The sequence below is a fragment of the Anneissia japonica genome, unplaced genomic scaffold (assembly GCF_011630105.1).
Source record: "Anneissia japonica isolate Jap-2015-1 unplaced genomic scaffold, ASM1163010v1 scaffold287719_len1884721_cov185, whole genome shotgun sequence".
NCBI classification, from domain to species: Eukaryota; Metazoa; Echinodermata; class Crinoidea; order Comatulida; family Comatulidae; genus Anneissia; species Anneissia japonica.
The window spans coordinates 1,436,501-1,449,971 of NW_022715822.1; the positions used below are offsets into that span (position 1 = coordinate 1,436,501).

Genomic DNA, 13,471 nt, shown 5'->3' on the forward strand with positions numbered 1-13,471 from the left:
TCAGTACAAAATTTATAAATTCACAGTACAAGATTTTTTTTTTTTTTTTTTTTTTGTGGCATACTGCCAAAAAATAAAGTGAAGTATCCCTTAATTTCATTCTTATTAAGTAAACAAGAGAGGATGCATATTGAACAAAATTTTTAAAACCCGTCGGCGAAGCTTTGCGGAATGACTTATTGTCCATGTCCATTGGAGCCTGTTCATCTTCATAGCCTTTACAAAGCTACTGCTGATGTCCGCAGCTTACAAAGTGCAACCCCAATTCATACCGTGCTAATAAAGGGGATTTGTTCGGACATGTAGTAATCCGCTTAAATAAGTCAAAATCTGGTATTCCACTGAAAATACTGGGAAGAACACAATGAATAAATTTATAGCTGTCTGTTAAAAAATTGTAATAAAAACCAAAATAAACAATTAATAAACATTTATATAAATAATGAACATACAAACTATTAATATTTATATCTGGTTTCATAATAATGGTCATTAATCAAAATAATTTTACACCATATTTGGTTTATTTATTGCATTTATTTTTGTCTTTGTCTTTCCCCTTTTTCTTCTTTTAATAATTTGATAACTCATATTTTTTTAAACAATATACACAGTACCATTGTGTAGCTAAATGCGGTTTATATATTAATTAATTAATTAATAATAATTGCATTAATTTGCAAACAGTTTACACACACATAAATGTCAGATTTTCTAATGTAAGCAATTCTTCTGCACAAATTTGTAATGACTGTGGTATCAAAACCACAGCCAATTAGCTAATAATAATCAAATTGAATTAATTAAATTAAATGTAATTTATATTATAAATAATTAATTAGAGATTACATTAAAATTTCTTCTTTGGGATCGAGATAGCAAAGGAGAAAATATAATTATGTCAGTTAAATTTAATATTATAAGTATACCAGTAACAAGAATGAAACAACACAGCAAAATATAAACCTAATTATCTCTCTATGCAGAATCCGTAAATAATATGACCTAGAGTTTTTTTTACTATGCAGATGACTCGCCTACAGACAGGGAAATAAGCCTCAAACCTACAGGGTAGCTGTCCCTAATCAGTTATGAATACATTTTATAATACTTTCTATTGAGATGAGAGTACGCTTTTCTGGCGCAGTGGCTTGTCTATACAAAGCTTGGTAATATAACAGTCGGGCAGATCCATACCACTATCATTAGCTAGACAATACAGACAGAGCGACGCCAGCAAAATTAATCAGTCTCTGATATAATCTCAGCTCAAGCCATTTACCTAGGTCACAGGAGCTAACAGGCAGATTGCATGCACTCTGACTGACTACTGCAGGAGCTGGCATCAGGAATGCTAGAGAAAGATATTGTACTGTCAGCCTAAATCCAAAACTTCCTACGGAAACTGACCTGTTTGTACACAAGTTGTTCTTAAGCTTTGTCCAAAAGCCTACTATCATATTTTCTTTGAAAAAAAAACTGTTGTATGCCCATGTATATAGTCATAATGTGCCTATATATGGTCATGATATAATGCCATCATGACCATATTAAGGCATGTCACATTTTTAAAAAACTAAAATATGATAGTCTCAACAGGCCTTTAGATTAGAGATTAAACCAAGACGTTGAGATTAAACCAAGACGTTTAGTTTACGGGACTCGAACCCAGGACCCAGGAAAACAAACAAGCTATTTAAGATAAAATGTATTACAACTAGACGTCGATGGGGGAATGGTTTCCTTTTAACTTTATTATGAATATTTGTTGTGTTTTAATACATTTCATTTTCTTTAAAGTTTTCACGCTGGGGAAGCGGGGTCCAGCTACAATGCCATTCTGCACTCCCAAGCAGTAGTGGAGCCAGCTGGGATTCCCTGGCATCCATCGGCATGATGTCGTCGTCGTCATCGAAAAGAGAAAAAAAAAATGTTGTGATATATACAAGATAAAATGTATTACAAAAACTGAAAATGTACTCTACGAATCTCAGCCACTACCTTTCAGATCCACTTGGTTCTGGAGTATTAAACTAAATAATACTCTTCAAAAGCCTTCAATTCAAAAAGTCTACTGGTGAAAAGACTTGGGCTTATGGTTTTCCAACATAAAATGTCCAAGCTTTAAAGTGTATATACACACAGTGTAGCAGCGGCAGAGAAAAATTGAACCTGTTTTATTCTTTATGTTAATCCACACTGGACGTGACTATGTCATACCGAAATGTTGCTCTACATAGAAAGATTTTCTATCTAAAAACCGTTGAGTGAAAAACAAAACACATTATGACCAATCAGTGATTCCGGCCAACCTTCGCTGAGCATGCTATCATCCACAGGAAAAAAACGTGAATGGTACGTGATGACTGTTGTCACGCACTATTAATAGATTGCACTGTGCGACAGAATGGTTTGCTCAGTCGAATGCTGCTGTAGCAAAATCTAAGTTACATGTATAAAACAGTGGTTCCCAACATTTTGCATTCGCGGACCTCTCATTATCGACATGCTATCAATAGGATTATCAGATAGTAGTTTAAAATGATTCGCCACGAAAGTACATCATCAAGGTTATTTTATTTTCGATGAGGCTCATAATGGTTAGCCAAAATATGTTTATCACACTGTTGTAAGACAAGAAAAATAATGAAATCATGAAAAATTGGTCAAAAAGTCTAGCGGGGCCAACATTTTATGTGGAATGAGAATCCAAACTTTTAATTCATTACTTACTACTGGACCTCCTACAGGATGTTTTACCTCTGCCAGTACTGTGATATGACCCGAAAGGTCATTTGTAACTTCGCAAATGATTACAAAACTTGAATGACCTCAAAGTTAATTCTATCTTGTCATAAGTTACAGAACCTGATAGACCTAAATGAGCATCTTCACCAAGCCAAGTAAAGTGGCTTCTTTGATGATATAAGCTGAATATGTTGCAGAAGTAGGGCAGGTCAGGACTCACTTTATCCCACTTTATCCCTCATGGTGTTGGAGGTCAAATCCAATGGCCTATTTACTCTGCCTCAATAAAAGGCCGATTTCCTAACATTCTAGCTGTTCATCTAAACTGAGCTCTGATCATGGCACTAACAACAATAAATTCGATGATCGTAGCTTTAAGAAACGTGGATTCTAGATGAATTCAGAAAGATTTCAGGTTAAGTGTGTTGGCATATGATATCTGTGATTGCGTTTCTTATCCACCATTTACATGTACATGTTCAAAACGCTAAGTACTGTGGATTCAGGCTAAACTCCGCAGATTCTCGGTTAAGTATGCCAGCATTGAATATCTGATCAAATTTTATATCTAACATTTATTTATGCACGTAAACATCCAATACGCCAACAGTAGTCTACATTGTGTAAATTTAACAAGTTCTCAGAAAGGCAAGTCTTTTCTATAAAATAGTTTGTTTCATAAACTCGTTTCCGGCCAATAACCATTCTTTTAAATAAAGATAACAATTCAATCAATCTTCATTAAAGCACCCGAAAAAAACAAGAAAAAATTATTTTATTTCTTTTTATCATGCCTGAATCTAATGTAAAATCTCCCTTTAAGACACCTTTATTCTTTATCATAATTTTTTATTGGATAACTGAATGTTTACATGGCAACATAAAATTTCCTTATGGCCGCACGATACGATCTTTAATGAAAATCAAGAAATCGACTTAATTATAATATTGCAAATTCCATTTTTATGCAAGAATATTATTTTATAAAATCTGACTGTTTTAGTTTATATTTCATCTGAATTGTTACCTTTCCATTTAGTGTAATTCCTAAAGTACAGTAACTTAAACTTTCCCCATCATGTAGAACCACACCTTAATACTGACCAATCACATTGCTCCAATTCAATTCTTAAGGTTAAAGGTGCTCAATCTTTTCCTCAGAGATTGAAAATATTCCACTAGTTGATGAATCCTCCATATTCAGTTTGGTTAAAAAGAGATTGAGAGGAAACTGCAATACTATATTAGGCCTATAATAAGACTGGATGTAAAAAATGCTGAATACTACAGCCGTGCTCAGGCTTGGAGAAGCACGTGCTAAAGAAATGCACTAATATACCTGGATAATCTTGCATAAATTCGTGTCCTACTGTACTATAATTTATGCACCTTGTGATGAACCCGAGCACTATATGATAATGTTATTCGGAGCTATACATATTATAGTAAATTGTTTATTAGCTATGTACAGTATAGACACATTATTTAATAATTACGAAAGGGGTTTTACTTTCTGTATTTTTATGTAAAAATAGTCTGCTAAATAATATATAATATTTGTTCCTATATACGGTATGTTTTATACTTCTGTGTATCATTTATGCTACACTAGTCTTCCTCTTCGAAAGCCTAGAAGTTTAAACATCCTGATTTAACTATCTTAGGATTGGTCTGACGTTAATCTAGAAAATAAGAGGCCAAAGGGCAAACAGACATATTATAATATTATGTTTCTTCACATTTTTTCAATAACCATTATTAAAATGTACACATAGGGTATGCTAATATGACCACAGATATGTGTGCTGAACAGATACTTTATTAGTCTAAAATATTATCATTATTCATATTTTTAATCAAATCAGTCTTTAGCATCAACCTACAGTAGTACTTACTGTACTCTATGGAGAGACCACAAGACCACTCCCTGCCTTAGGTCATTCAGTGGTTTATCAACCCAAAACCTTATTTATAACAATATGGCCAAAGTCACAGATTGTTATCTATGGCCTAGTCATAATGATGACGCTTTGGATGAATCTAGCAGTCAGCGAACAATACAGTGTAAACATTTCAAGAATTATAGATATTGAATCCAGATAAGTTTGTTTATAAGAAGACTAGTGTCTCACGAATATAGGGTAACCTTAATATTAGTTGTTTATCTTTGGTTTACAAATGAAAGGGTTTCACTTTGTAAGACAACATAAGACATACTGTACTCAGGACACCTGACATGTTCATGTATTTTGAAGTAGTTGGAACACCAGTAAGTTACAGGTTTCCAACTGCAAGGTCAGAGGTCAATATCCCCTTCTGTCAATTCTAGTGCGATACCAAAATATCATTGTTTCATACATACATTTAGACCTTTCTAAAGTGTTTGGCCAGGCACTAACTGTGGCCAATGGTCATCGGTGGACATGATTCTATGAAGAACCTAACGCGATGACGAATCATATTTAATGACCGATCCGTCATACTACCACCGACATTCAGCAGACGGCGTTGCAGCATCTAGCGCTCACAGGGACCGGAGTTGGATTCGTAGTATGATGCAGTTAGCACCCGGCTTTAAACAAGTGACTAGACCAGGCCTGGGAATCCACAAACAAAATCCACAAACACACGTTTTGTCCAAATCGCATGTTTGCATACATTTACACTTAGCAACATTATTAAAAAAACAGGCTTGACAGGCAAGTCTATAACATCTTATATAAACTTTCAAGTATGAATTATTCTTGTAATTTGAATTATTTGAAATAAGATATGTCTTACTTTACTTCCAAGCTATTATAATAATAATAATAATGAGGATTCATGTACTGTAAGGTTGTTTAAATAAAATCTTTTTTTTAAAATTAATTAAATGATATACAGAATCATTTTTCCTTTTGCATTATCTGGCTAACTCCCATCTGAGACAAAGACCTTGACTAAATGCCAAGGAAAATAAGAGAGAACCACTAACCACAACCACTAATTTTTCTCCTACAGAGTACAGTACAAGATAGTCCTTAATCTACTGTACTGTTCTTTTGAAGTAAAACACCAAAAGAACCAGAAAAACAAGAAATTCTTTGAACTTGAAAAATTCTTTCTTGACTAGACACCATATGGTTTCAAAATGCAAGCTTTTGCCTGCCTGACATACTGTCATATATGCAGGTTAAAGGTCACACTAGATATTGACCTCACAGAACAGTAAACAGAATTTATTATGACTGAGACTGCCAGGAAATGTTATTTTATTAGATGCACTGATGCTTGAACTACTTTGTCTAGCAACTTTTTTTAATTATAATTCCATAATATTTTCTAAATTAGATTTCAGCAAAATGTCACTTTGTTAGCAATGAGACCTACCTTGTACTGAATCATCTATGTTATCTTCATTTCAAAACATTTAAACAAAATATTACTCTTGGTCATCTTTCAAACAAAAATGTAAGAAAAAGATTATTTTTAATTAAAGAATTTAGCACTTTATGATTAATAAGGACTTATGAACTGAATAAATTTAAAAAAAAGTATAGGTCTAGACCATACATTGTTTAATACAAGGTGACCAATATAGTTGGCTTACTGATACACAACACACCATACAATACAGTACTTTATTATTATCTTACAATAGGCAGGATATGGCAATCACCGATGTGGTATGTTTAGTGGTCAAAATACTTTTATTCATTTACTATAAATTCAAAAATTTTAAACCAAAATGATGATCACTAAAATATAGAAGAGACAGTTCAAGTTAGGTCATGTAAAACAGTAGTGGCTACTTTTTTTGACTTTCAAGTCAGCATCGGTTGGCCTAATTACACATTATTTTGGTTCTATAGCACAGGCCTACGCATGGCATCATATTTCTTAGGGAGCTACTAAATAGAGTCAGCTACCTGACGCTTCCAACCACGCAAAAAAAGAAAAGCCAGACTGTTCATTTCTATCTTTAGCTTATGACGTAAGGCGGGTATCCCTTCAATTCCTCCAACCAGGTTCACTCTTAGTCTTACAAGCATAGGGATGATACGGAAGGCCTACAAACAGGCAGTAGACACAAAGTGTACTGTTGTGTTCACATTCGGTTTATGAATTAAATTATGGCCAAATTATGACCAAAATAAATCTTACTTATTAATTAGAAGAGTTCCAATTCTGCATATCATCATGACTTTTCCCCAAAAAAACACCTAATTTTTTATACAAGGTTGTCCCTGAGATTTTTTTCTCTAGTACAACTGATAACACACTATTTTTTATATCATGATTCTTTCTAAACTAGTGCATTCGAATTGAAAATGTTTCTCCTGCCTCAATAACAACCAACAAAATGGCATATTTGTTCAAGCGCATGTCACAGCTAATCCATGGTCTAGACATGTCTGCAGGTAACAATGTATCTTTTATTGTTGGTGTAATCCAACATCCTGGTCAAACCTTTCGCAATGTTTAGTCTACTGTAAATAAACATCTAAATATCATATCCACTTATTAAAGGAAGCAATTTTGACATTTCCTGCATTCAAAACCACAAGTAGACTATTAGTATTTTATTGGTTGCTTAATATACAGTTTTCTCTGTGTCTGTGGTCAGATGAAATGAACATACTCTGAAATTGCCCATATAAGGATAATGAAAAGAATGACCATTTGTATTTCCTCATGCAGATAATTTGATGAATGTAAATTAGTGTCCCTGAGATGACTAGAAAGTGTGTTGAAAAAGATCAAACCTGAGTAATTGTAAAAATTATTTACGTTCTTTCTGGTTCTTAAAATTCAAAGAAGATGAACTTGAAACTTCCATGTTTCTAAAAATTGTAATCCTGATAAGAAAAGCTTTTTATTTGCTTTGTATGGTTATATTCATTTTTTGAAAGTGAGGGCGTTGTTCACTCAATTCCAAAACAACGGATGCTAGCTCATTAACCTGACGAAGTCATGTTGATAACATAGACGAAAGCTTACAGTTAGTGTACATTAAAATGTGCTTCGTTTATTATTATTGATTAAATAGTTCTACATTCATTTTAGAGATGAAACTACTGTACTCAAATATTTGTGATTAATTTTCTTAGTAAAATATTTTTTATGCCAGCATAAATAATTGTTAGTGTAGTTAAATCATTGCAATTATTACAAACTGTAATTTTTTTGAATACCTGTAAAATAAATCAATAAAAAGTCTACATTCCAGCCACCACCTCCTTTAAAAATTTCCTAGACAGTTTAACCGCAAGTATGTTAAGTACAACGTAATGTCATTGATCTCAAACATGTTGACAAATGTCAATCACTATTTAAAAGCATTTGTTGTGCAATATTTAATATGGACGACGTTTAATCCTAATATCAAACAGGAAAAAATATGTTGTAAACAGTAATTGGTACTGTACGTGGTATGGGCATCCTCCGAAAGATTCCATGCAGGAATTTAGACTGGATGCTCGATGAGGGTGGACTGGGTTTTAATTAATTAAAAGTACGTAGTAGAAAACAAGCCTGCACTCTCGCCACCGCTTTCCCATGCAATGATTGTTTTCACACTCACACATTCCTGAACCATGTTGGAAAAACATGAATGAGCAAATTAACAATGTTCGCATTTTGCAATCGTTTTTTTTTTTACACATGCTTAACCAATCAAACTTTAAAGAAAGTTGTACGGAAAAGCAGAAATAACTACACCAGTGGCAGAAGGGATTGAAAAAGTGGCGCCAAGGTGACAAGGACATTTTCTTATCAAAATCATTCGCACAATACACCAATTCCCAAGTTTGGAAAGGAGTTCGTAAAAAACGTATAATGTAGGCCTACAGTAGGAACAGCGTTATGATAAACTTTTTTGGTTCAATTTTGGATATTAATATCTTCTTGTGCTTATGTACAGAAATCATCTTTAATAAGAAACATGAAGCCGTGGGACCTATTTGAAGCTGTTAGCTACACTTAGAAACAGTGAGAAAAACAATCAATCTTGGGGGATATTTTTCATTTCTTAATTATTTTTCATGTTTTGTTTTATAGAAAATGGTCAAACTGTGGCTTATCTCTGCCTGATCCTCTTTGATACATAATTAATAAATTTAAGTATCATCAATATACTGATATTAAATTAAGTACATGTCTTTGTAAGCAAAATACTTTTAGTGTTTATCCATGGTAGATAAACTGGCAGTCTGCCAAAAATTAGTAGTTGTATTGTATGCTGTAGTGTAGGGAGTTCATACAGCAACAGAACACGCGTGCTTGGATTAATTTATCAAATAGTTGCACTACAAAAATTGTGGTCTAATTTATGTTTTCTTTGAATACCGTCATAAAAGTATGTAGCACTCTGAAAGGAGCTACACAAAAGCAAAGGACAACAAAAGCCTTGCAAGCTCAGACAGAACTGAGTGAATAGGTTTCGCGGTTCAGTGAACATGACCCAAATTCAAAGTAGAATATAGAATGTAAATTCAACAAGCTCACAAACATACGAGTGAGATTGTAGGCTTGGTCCATTCGATATGCAATGAGAAACATTGTTTGTACACTGTAACGATCAATACCCACTAATACAATTTGCTCTCCGCCACTTCATCACGAATCAATGAATAAAATGAAATGACATATGGAGACTGTCTATGGTACAGGTCAAATCAATATGCTAGAGTTCAATAACCAATGGGTCTAGACGACAGTGCCCGCAGCAATTTACAACGCCCCTACAAACATCAAATACCAATTATACAAGATTCGATATCATAGTACAGCAGTAATTAGGTAACATTGTAATTATTATGTGAATGTCTGTTCTACAGTATTATTAATTACACAAGGCAGATATTTGATTGGTTACAAATTTGATTGGTTACAAATTTTGATATTAGAATTTTACCATGCGACACTAATTTTGAAAAAAAAAAAATATCACAATCTAAATGATACAGACAAAAATATTATAAATTATTCATTTATTGTACAAAAAAACAAAACCAATAACAAAATTGTCAGGTTCCAATTGGTGATAAATCATCTGAGGCCTACTGCATGTAGACCTAACTTTAAAACTCTAATTTTAATGTAGTTTGAACTTGCATTACTGTAGTTAGATATTTTCTTTGCCAAAATGCATCGAGTCTTAAAGTTGGCTGACAATCAATTGAGGATTTTTATAGTAAAATCTGCAAATCTGCTATGAATTTTTGAATCTATGGATTTAACTAACTTGATTCTTTTGAATATTTAAGTCAGTGATTTAATTGAACGTCTGGATTCGGTCAGATTGTTACCAGACAGTAGGCACTGCAGTATCTTTAAACAGGGTGTTTATTTATTGAGTAGAAAGCACGTAAAAATATTTTTATCTTAAACTGTTACTTGTTGTACCTTAATAGGAAACTCTAAAAAGCAATGATGGCTGATAAAGCCAAGTTTCAAATTATTAACTTACTGTGTACTACATTAAGTTTTCAGTCTGGAAAATCTTCAGATATTAAATACAAGAATTTTTGTTATCTGAATGTCACACATTAACAGATAAACTTAAGTTTAGGTCATTCCCTTGTCTAGACGGATTCCTACAAATAAGTGAGTCTGTGATGAGATGCTAGCGAAGGCATGGCGTTCACGGGAAATTAAGTATCCGCTGTATTCATTAAAGACAGCAATCAAGACAGATTGAATCACTGGCTAACGAAAAAATGTAAAAACTTCTCTAGAATCTTGAAATCAGTTGACACTATTCTACTCTTCTCCCAGACATGGATTTAAGTTGTAAATGCATTTAACCTCAAGGGCCTATGGATTCATTGACTATGTTTGTGTGTAACAGAGACAGAAACGGTTTCACTTTTGACAACTGGAACTATCGTATTGAAATTATTAACCTCTATAAACTTTAACACAGAATTCAGTCTCTTGGATAAATGCATGTCTTGTCTTTTAACGTACTAATGTAATTTGTTTGTCGTTAGTCGTAATTGGCTTGCTTGGAGCAGGCCAACTAGTTAAAGAACTTCTTGATTTTTTAAAAAGAATTCTTAATTTCGTAATGCTAAAGTTAACGTATGTTATCACCATGGTTACAGTGATTGTGATAAGAAGTTAAATACTAACAAATTACCAAGACAACTACTTTCCTATAATCCGTTCGATGTCATTTTAAATTGTGATTTTAAAATTGAAATCATCTTGACGCATCGATCGTCACACGATTCAGACGGAGAATTTTGCTAGTGGCCTACAAAAAGGGGATCCCAGCAGACGAGTGGTCTCCAGCAGGGTTGACTTGGATTTCTAGAACTTCCTGTTAAAGGACTTTCTCCAAAATGAAACTTTCACAAAATGATTAAGTAAGCGTTGACATACGATAGGAGCGCCACTATGTGACAATCACGAAATGATCGTGGCGAGCGATATCTGATCCTTAAAAAATTTTCAGTTCAACAGTCACCAGAGACCTTTGTCTGGCAATTATGAACCTAGCCATTCACACTCTCGAATTTGTCCTTGAGTGAAATTGGTTCGAGAAGTCATAGATTGTGTGCAATTCTGCGTACTATGTCGCAAGTCTCGCACCAATTTAGATGGTGTTGTATTAATGAACACATATTCTGCAAAATTGATAGACTATAATATATCTATTTTCACATCAAAATAAATTGGACAAAATGCTGATGGTACTTTAATTATTAATTTCTATGAAACTAGCAACCTTCATTTAAAAGTAATGCATTCAACACAAAATAAGAAAAGCATTGAACTTTAAAAAAACGTTAAATCAGAATATGAAAAAAAAGTTGTAACATGGGAAAAACATGAAACTGCAAAGAAAGAATTGTGAATGCTGTAAGTCCTATCATGACAGAATTTTTTTTTTTTTTGGCTAGACATACTGTATATGAGTGTAGACAGTTTTTATTTATTCAGGATTTGTATTGCTGTTTTCAACCTATAGGGGGCATGGTTATAATGAGTACAAAGACGTACAGGAAAACCACTGATGTAATTATGGCGTGTAACTCGGTGAAATGCAGGAAACTTTCTGGATTCAAAGCCAATTTCATATTTTGTCCAAATCAGCATGTTGTCACATCAGTAGAACATAGGCCTAGGCCTACTGAACATTAAATCTTAATCAATATTTTTTCTTATCTTGATAATGAATTTGTTTTGTTTTGGTTTTTGGGAATATAGTATTTAGTAAACAAATGAATACCAATGTATTTTCTCTGTACATATCCGACATTTACAAACAGTACCCTACCTGTTTTCGTTTGTATCTGCTCCTGTAGTCAAAACGTCCTTTCATTTCATCCAGTAAATCTTGGTATTTTTCCTCATTTAATGCAGAATTGGACAACATCAAGTAACTTCGCCAATTAGCAGAATCAAAGCCCCAGTGACAAGTGCGATTTTCCTTGCCACCATGGGAATGGACGATAAACTTCTGTGGTGGGTACATGTTCATACATTCAACACATTCAATGGATGGTGCGTCTGGGTGGTTGTAGAGTTCTGGGAAAAATACTCCCTTACATTTCCCAAAGCATTCGTGATAAACCCCGAAGCTGTTTTCTTTTTGACACTTTCGTTTCTTTAATTCCAAACCATAGTAGACGTGCTTCTCTGAGCTGTACAATAAAGTGTTACACAGACGCTCTGCATCGGTTTTTGTGATCAATCCACAAGACGGTGCACTGAATGGAAGAATACCTGTTACCTTTAAAATCTCTAACTGCTCTGGACTACATCGCGAACAATAAATGTACAAATCGTCACAAACTAAGTTTATCTGTCTCAGGCTATAATCTCTAAGCACACTATTCAAAATTTGAGGGAGACAAAGACGCTTTTCTCCGCCGACAATAAAACAGGCGATCTGTTCGTTCTCCAATATCGTTTCACATTTTTCACTTCGCGAATTGTCTATCGGTGTAAGAACTGGGATTTGCTGAACTGGGAATGGAGAACCATGAAGAATAGGATCCATAACTTCGACGTATTTTTCCATCTGTTCGTTCCCTGGCAGTGATGTGGGCAATACAGGCACCGTTTTCAAGGATTGATTCAAAAGCACCTCTTTCCCCTTCATCGTAATCGTATGCTCCTCTTCGAGTTTCACTCGCTCGTACCAACGTGGTGGTTGCGAATTTTTTGGTCCTTGTAAAGTCGACAATGCTACGTTCTGATAATTCTGCAAAACCTTGTCGATTGCAGAATTGTAAGGCATTGACTGAATGTGCTCCATTTTCAGTCAAAATACTGGCTAATTAGCCAACAAACATCAGGTTTATAAGTCGCTCTGTTTTTCACTGTGTCTTGCGCTAGCTACTCACGTTGACTGATCCAGCCAGCTCGATCGCTTGTTGTCGGTATGCGTGTGCGGCGGGCTAGCCCAGCCTTGAGTTCGATTATCCAGCCAGAGACGAACAGACGCTGTTCCGTTTTCCTCCCTCTGCTGAGATATGCAAAGCCGGAGATGACCTCGGTGTCGAGACACACGTTATTATGACGGAGTATTCGTGAATTGCTCTAACGGATTAGATTTGATAAGGTTAGCTGTTTTTGAAGGCCTTTTAGAAGCAACAAAAGCACGCAACAGTGAATTCTCATGAGTAACCCACAAGTATAGCGAATTCAGTAGTTAAGTGGGGCCTCATCGGGGTGTTCCAAATTTATTAATACACAGCCGCATCAAAATGGGAATTTCAATGGTTTTATA

The 13,471-nt window shown here is 34.3% G+C and overlaps 1 protein-coding gene across 1 annotated transcript in view; it reads right to left on the reverse strand.

The window, feature by feature from the left end:
• LOC117109444 (ski oncogene-like) overlaps positions 1-13,222 on the reverse strand; it is a 35,996-nt gene extending 22,774 nt beyond the window's left edge. The window contains exon 1 of the mRNA XM_033251804.1: positions 12,014-13,222. Within this exon, the coding sequence (XP_033107695.1) occupies positions 12,014-12,997 (984 nt within the window). The 5' untranslated portion in view covers positions 12,998-13,222. The remainder of the gene's footprint in view (positions 1-12,013) is intronic.
• Positions 13,223-13,471: the final 249 nt, after the last annotated feature.